Source organism: Arctopsyche grandis, unplaced genomic scaffold, assembly GCF_051622035.1.
Source record: "Arctopsyche grandis isolate Sample6627 unplaced genomic scaffold, ASM5162203v2 HiC_scaffold_334, whole genome shotgun sequence".
Taxonomy (NCBI): Eukaryota; Metazoa; Arthropoda; class Insecta; order Trichoptera; family Hydropsychidae; genus Arctopsyche; species Arctopsyche grandis.
In genome coordinates, this window is record NW_027518512.1 from 9943 (window position 1) to 17700 (window position 7758).

The 7758-nt window shown below is 33.1% G+C and overlaps 1 protein-coding gene across 1 annotated transcript; it reads left to right on the forward strand.

The window, feature by feature from the left end:
• On the forward strand, positions 1-1921 carry LOC143922083 (uncharacterized). Its single transcript, XM_077445351.1, has one exon. The coding sequence runs from the start codon at positions 80-82 to the stop codon at positions 1910-1912; it is 1833 nt and encodes a 610-aa protein (XP_077301477.1). The 5' UTR covers positions 1-79; the 3' UTR covers positions 1913-1921.
• The last annotated feature ends 5837 nt before the right edge of the window (positions 1922-7758 follow it).

The window sequence follows — 7758 nt, forward strand, 5'->3', positions numbered from 1 at the left end:
TCAAAATGTTTCTGTAAAAGTAGGAGAAGCTGAAATTGTAGTTCCAATAGAAACCACTCTAAATGAACTAATTTTAAGAATGGAATTAAAAAATATCATTACTGCTGAAATCGACGGGAAGGGTGTAGATTTACACACACCCATTATTGAAAAATGCAGTATTAATTTTTATACATTTGATGACGATAAAGGAAAAGAAGTATTCTGGCACTCATCATCACATATTCTCGGCAATGCACTTGTTAATATTTTTGGTGTTAAATTGGTCAATGGCCCTGCTATAGAAGAAGGTTTTTACTATGATGTAGATTCCCCCTTGCCAATATCTAGCACGGATTTTATAAAAATTGAAAAAGAATTTAACAGAATTGTGAGAGAGAACCACAAATTTGAAAAAATTACTAAAACTAAAGAAGAATTGCTTGAAATGTACAAAGAAAACCCATGTAAAACATATTTTATTGAGAAAAATGTAAAAGATGAAACTTCAATATACAAAAACAAGGATTTCTACGATATGTGCCTTGGCCCACATATTAGGAGCACTGGCGCAGTTCGTGCCGTAAAGCTTTTAAAGACTAGCAGTGTCTATTTTTTAAATGATAGTACCAAAGCCTCTCTTCAAAGAATTTATGGAATTTCGTTTCCATCTAAGGATCTTTTAAAAGAATATGTTGCACGTATTGAAAAAGCTAAAGAAATGGATCACAGAAAAATTGGGAAGGAAATGGATTTGTTCTTCTTTCACAAATACTCTCCTGGTTCTTGTTTCTGGTTGCCTGAGGGTGCCCACATATACAACAAACTAGTTGAATTCCTTAGAGTGGAGTATCGTAAACGTGGATTTTCAGAAGTTATTACCCCTAACATATTTTCAATTGATTTATGGAAGGAGTCTGGGCACTATCAGAATTATAAAGATAACATTTACATGATTGAAAAAGAAGATTTTGCCCTTAAGCCTATGAACTGTCCTGGTCATTGCTTGATGTTCAGATCTAAGGAGAGATCATTTAAGGAGCTTCCTATTAGACTTGCCGATTTCGGTGTACTTCATAGAAATGAAGTAAGTGGTGCGTTGACTGGGTTAACTCGTGTACGCAGATTTCAGCAGGATGATGCACACATTTTTTGTATGAGAAGTCAACTTCAAGTTGAAATTACTAATTGCCTACAATTTGTTGATTACGTTTATCGGGTATTTAAATTTAGATATGAAATTTTATTGTCGACTCGTCCCGAACATTACTTGGGAGAGCTGGAGGAATGGGAAGAGGCAGAAAATGCATTAAAAAGTGCAATTAACTTAGTAGGTCGGCCATACAAAATTAATGAGGGGGATGGTGCATTTTATGGGCCTAAAATTGACATTATTTTGTACGATGCATTGGGTAGAAAATCACAATGCGCAACCATTCAACTCGATTTTCAATTGCCACAGCGTTTCAATTTAAAATACACCGGCCCTGATGGTGCTTTACATACTCCTGTTATTGTTCATCGTGCTATTCTTGGAAGTTTAGAAAGACTCATAGGAATTGTAATTGAAAATTTTGGAAAGAAATTACCGTTTTGGCTTACCCCACGTCAAATAGCACTCATTTCCGTGTTTGCAGATGAGTACACTGCTAAAATAAGAGATTTACTTTATGATTTTGAAGTTAAAATTATTGATGATAAGGGTTTAACGCTAAATAAAAAAATTAGAAATGCGGAAGTTGCAGGGTATCGCCTTGTATGTGTAGTTGGTAAGAACGAAGAAGAAAAGGATGAAATTAATGTTAGATTCGGAACGGGGAAACAAAATATGAAGCTTAATGAATTTGTGTCATTTGTTAAAAACCTGTGCTTCGAGAAGGGAGATTTAGATGAAATGGAAATTGATATGAATAAGTGCAAAATAAATGAATAAATTTGTTGTTTTGCTATACTTTGTGACCCAATTTTTTTCATAAAACCCATTTATTATATTTTATTTAAACCTTGCTAACATTTGATTAAACAAATGCCACGCATATAATATAATCTTCATTTTCTAATTTGGCAATAAAAAAGGTTTGTTTTTTTCTTAATGCCGAATAAAAAAAAATACAAATGTCCTTACTTTTTTCCTTGAATGCTAAAAACATATCTTAATTATTATTTAATCTTTTCATTTACCCAGAGTTTTTGAACTAATTAGCGTATTTTATTGTTTAAATTTATATATAATTAATTGGGTTATATACTTATTAAATAATTTTAATCAAGATAACTCTCCAGTAACCTTTGAAATAGATATTAAGAAATTAATTTTAATTTATTGATGACCCTGTGTGACGTAACCGGAGAGTTTAAATACTTTACCAGCCATTTCTTTATTTTTGGGCAAGTAAAATGATCCATCAATGTATACACTCTTGCTTGGACCACTAGCAGATGGAAGTTTACTGAGAACATCGAAAATAGAACCAACAGAGCCTGCATCTTTGTTTTTGTAATTAGCTGTTGTTGTGCTATTTTTTGTGCTGGTTTTTTGTGCGAAGCCATCTATTTTAGTAGCAGACTTAGAAGATGTACTATTCACAGCGTAAGGAACTTTGGAAGAAGCTGTAGATGTTGCAGGTTTAGTAGATGAAGCAATTGATTTCGCAGATGTTGTTGAAATTGCTTTAGACGTAGTTGATACGCTAGCTTTTGAAGTGGAATTTACATCGGCCGGTTTAGTAGATCTAGAAGCTCTTGTTTTTCCTTTAACGGAAACTGGGTAGCTTGACATTGTTTTAGATATGGCAGAGCTCACTGAAGCCTTAGTTGAAGAAGGCATTTGAATTTTTATGTATGGAAATGCCGTTTGTGTAGAGTTATTTGGTTTAACAGTACTTATTGATAATGTTGCCGCTTTAAAGGCTGTTGATGCCTTAGCAGGTGCCATAGATTCAATTATTGTAACTGTTTTTATGTTTACCAAGACATTTTTAGATTGATTATCAATTACCAGCTCTGTCCAATATCTTGAATTTGTGCTTTTTTTGTTTTTAGCAGGTTCTTCAGATCCAAAAAGTTTATTGTTTGAATTTTCCTCTTCAGATGTTTCAACTTTGGGCGCTTCAGCAAATGATAGTGATTCGAGAGAACCAGGGGCAGCACCACCTGCAAGTTTTGCATCATTACCTTCATCTTTTTCTTTTTGACCAGATGAAAGATTTGTCTCTTCATTAACTTCTGATTCTTGCGAGAGGTCACTTTTTTTCTTTTCTTCCTCCTCTGAAAGATTAGCAGAATTATTAATCTCCAATTCTTCCGCAAGATTAGAAGGATTACTAGCATTTTCTTCTCCTAAAAGGTTACTAGCACTTTGAGATCCTTGGTCTTTTTGATTTTCCGTTAAATTATTAGACACAAGGTTTTGTCCACCATCTTCGAAAGTTAGAGCTGACTCGTTTTCTATAGCAGAAAGATTTGAATTATTATCGCTTTCATGTTCATCAGCAGCAACTTTAACTGCGAGTAAGGCCAAGGTCAAAACTATTGGCGTCATGATGTTTACATAATGTATATTTTTAAAGATGCTTGAAACAGTTTCACATTGTTTTAAAGTTAAAACAATTAAATCCTCTGTAATAATATTTTTAAAACTACTCAACTAAAAACCTGTTTTAGCTTTTAATTAATTATAACGCTAAATTATTTTTGCCCTCATCAAACTTTTGAAAAAAAAACCTATAATTGTTTTATAATTGAGGTTTGAGAAAAGCGCAAGTTATAAGTGTTTTATTAATAAATGTTTCTTCTTTTTTTAAAGTTTTGTAAAATATCTACTACCAACGTATAACAAGCCGGGTAAATCTAAAATTAATTTACTCTTTTTTTAGTAGTTTTAAAAGAAATATCTAGGCTTTTAATAGATATTAAAAATACATGGTTATTTATTTTAAAAAAATTATTTGGATTTTATGTACTAAGCACAAACCTTTTCTTGCTATTAAAAAATAAAAAAAAACCTTATTTGAATTTTATGCTACTAAACACTGCTTTTTTCTTGCTATTATAAATTAAAAAAACATTAAAACAAAAAAGCGTACTTATTTAATTTATAAGAAAACGATTACTCGATAATTTCACACCTCATTTCCATACATGGATTATTACATGTTCCTAATGCATCGCAAGGACAGTCTGGTACACATTCTACACCCTTTGATGGTCTTCTAGTTACTGTTGTACTAATTGTTACAACATCATCAGATTCTTCTTTTACTACAGGCTTCTTTCTTTTAACTGTTTTTGACATTGGCTTATCGATCTCATCTTCTGATGGCAAATCACGCTTTGTTTTTTGAATTTTTGTTTTAATCTTAGTAATTGTAACAGGTGGTTCTTGTTTTATCTTTGTTATAGTAGAAGGCTCGGAGTACTTAACTACTGTGTCGGGTTTTTGTGTTATTGTCACTGCGTCAGCTCTTAAAATTTTTGTAAGTGTTTTACTAACCGTTGCAGGAACCACCATTCGTGTTATAGTTTTAAACACTGTAGAAGCAGGAATAGTTCTTTGGTCCATAATTGTAACAGTTTTTGTTCGATATTCAACCATTTTTTTCTGAGATCGGCGGGTAGTGCAAAAATTATCGGAATTTTGGCACTGCTCACCAGCAAGATCATATTTTAGTTTGACAGCTTTGAACATCATTGGTTGGAAAGACTGCTGCATAGCAGGCTGTTGAGGTAGTGTTGCGACAGAGGAAACTTGTTGTGGGCCCGTTGATCCTTGCTGTTGTGACACCATTGGCTGTATTGATGGAAGAGGTTGTTGTTGGCTAAACTGATTATTCATAACTGAGTTTTGCTCAGTTATTTCAACCGATGGTGCAAAGTTATTTGCACTTTCTGTATTAGCCACGTTACCCTGAGCTGAATTCATTGCTTCTGCATTTATACTGCCACCTTCTGCCGCTACGGAATTACTAACATCGACATTAATACTATTTCCCGAACTAGATTGACCGCTAACATCTATACTGCTGTTTTGTGAAGAATTTCCACTTACATCCATAGATACGTTTGAACTACTGGCACTATTATTGTTTTGAGATTCAGCACCTACTGACATAGCACTATCCCCTCCTATTGACATAGAAGAATCAATACCAGCGGAAGCACTAGCAATAGCGCTTGCTGAAACAAGTTCTTTCATCAAGTTATTTTGTTTTTGACACTGTTCATCACTCACTGCTTTATCTTGATATACACCAGCTTCAGTTAACTTTCCCATTTCGGGTATTGAATCTTTTTTACATGAGCAATCCTTTCCAGTGAATACACCTGATTTATCAATTAACTTGCCATCTTTCATCTCCATCTTAATTTTACCTGTGTAATCTTTCCATTCATTTCCTTCTTTATAAACAAGAACTTCGTTAACTTTTGAGCATTCCTTACAATTTTTCAAAACATCTTCTACTTGCTTGTTTTCCATTTCTGTTATCTGCTCAACCTGTTCACTTCCAAGGGCTATAGAAGCGGATACTGACATTGAATCAGAAAGTGTTTCAGACATGGAATTTTCTATATTTGATTGACTCAGGGCGCTTATTGAGCTATCACCCGACAGTCCTAATGAGTTTGAAGCCATATCGCTTGACATTGAACTTATTGAATTCTGATCAAATGTATTTATAGAATCGACTGACATCCCAACATTTGAGCTACTAAATTCGCTACTTACACTATTAATTGATGCCACTGCTGATTGACTCTTTAACAAAGAATCTGAAATGCTTTTTGGAGGCTCACTTGCTGTGCTTTTACTTGCTGTAGTAGATGCATTCATAGAACTCTTATTGGCAAGGATAGAAGAAGCTGCGGAGACTGATGAACTTGCAGATGTTGGAACTGTACTTTTAGCTCCTTTTACGAAAGTAGACGAAACTTTACTATTAACTTTTGTGGCAATTTTTGTTGAAATTTGACTTTTATTAGATGCCGATAAAGAATTGGATTTGACAGAACTGCTTTTCTTAGCTGCCAAAGAGCTAGATTTATTGGCTAAAATTTCTGTTTTTGACTTTGTTTCTTTAGATGTAATTTCAGCCTTAGGCTCTTTGGGAGTTTTTGACTTTGTTGCTGTAGCTGTCTTATCAGTCTTAGGCTCTTTTGTAGTTTTGTCAGCCTTGGGAGTTTTTGGTGCTGTTTCTTTAGATGTCTTCTCAGCCTTGGGCTCTTTTGTAGTTTTGTCAGCTTTAGGAGTTTTCGGCGCAGCTTCTTTAGATGCCTTTTCGGCCTTGGGTTCTTTTGGGGCTTTTTCAGGTTTGGGTTCCTTAGGAGCAGCTGCGGGCTTTGTAGCTCCATCATCAAGATAGCTTTTGTCGTGTGCTTGTGCCCCAAGGTATGACATACCAAAATCAAATCCAGCGGCTTCAGCTCTATCATAGATCTGATGAAGAAGTTCTTTGTTTGAATCTATATTTTGCAATGATATTAGAAATGAATTATTGGTTCCAACATTCTGAATCCATAAACAGGCCAGTAAAATCTTTAAAACCATTTAGAAGAAAACAATGTGCTCTTTTTACACAACAATCCTGAAACACTTTGAATTTGAAACAAAACCATAATAAAAACCCAAAGTCAATATTTCTAAAAACGATGTTCTTAACATTTATAAACTTGATTTCTGTTTTTCAAATAAGTTTGTTTGATTTATTTATTTTTAAATGACCCATCAAATTGTTTCATGTTCAATTAACATGACGTCCTTAAACTTAAAACCAGCCCTTCTGTTTTAAAATGCAAACTTCAAACATTTAGACTTTCTCTTATTAATTTTTTACAATTGAACTTGTATTTGATCATTAGAAATTTTCAAGTTGGATTTTGTAAAATTGCTCAAGTTATATTGAAACATTATTGCTGTCAAGTGGAATCGAAGATGTTCAGGCGCTACATTATTAAAGAAATCAATCATTAAGGGGATTCAGTGGTTAGATTTTAGGGTATCACACAACAATTACTATTGAAAACCCGAGTAATCAAAAAAGGTTTCATTGCAGATAGAAAATGATTAAATGTCATTTGTCAAAAACTGTTTACTTAAGTGCCTTTATTTAAAACGGAATTATTTAATAGCGGAATCTTGCTGTTATACTTAAGGGTGTTTAAAAGTACTTCTTGATTTATTTACGTTATTTCTTTAAAGCTTGAGAAAAAAAGGGTGGGCTCATGTAATTAACCCCGACGTGCTATTTAGACCATAATAGCAGTCATTGTACTAAAAAATATCTTCTCGATGTTGTTTTGCGAGTTTCTCAATATCCAAAAAATGTTGATCTTTCTTAAAAGGGAGCTTCTTTAAAACAAAAACCTTCATTAACATTAACCCTAATTAATTAGAAATTAATCAATAATTAAATGTTCTATAGTTGTAGTGGTCGGAATATAGCTATTAAATATTCTTATTATGAATATCTTCGGCTCTATTAAAATAGAATTGTACCTTCAACTAGATAGATGTTTATAAAAAAGGGTAACATCTTTTTTAAAATCAAAAAAAGGTTTAAATTATTTTTTTTTGGTTTCTGGGTGGTTTTAATTATTATAATTGTCTTGTGCCATCGAAGATGGCGTAAGCTCTTCATTATTAAAGTATTTAATCATTAAGGGTATTTATTTAAATTATGTTAATTAAAGATAGCCATTACAATGGTACTTGTCTTGTGCTGTCGAAGATGGCGTAAGCTCTTCATCATTACAGTATTTAGTCATTAAGGGTATTTATTTAAA

Bases quoted from the DNA above. Each gene is read 5' to 3' on its own strand.
- LOC143922083 (XM_077445351.1), top strand. From the start codon at position 80: ATGGAATTAAAAAATATCATTACTGCTGAAATCGACGGGAAGGGTGTA.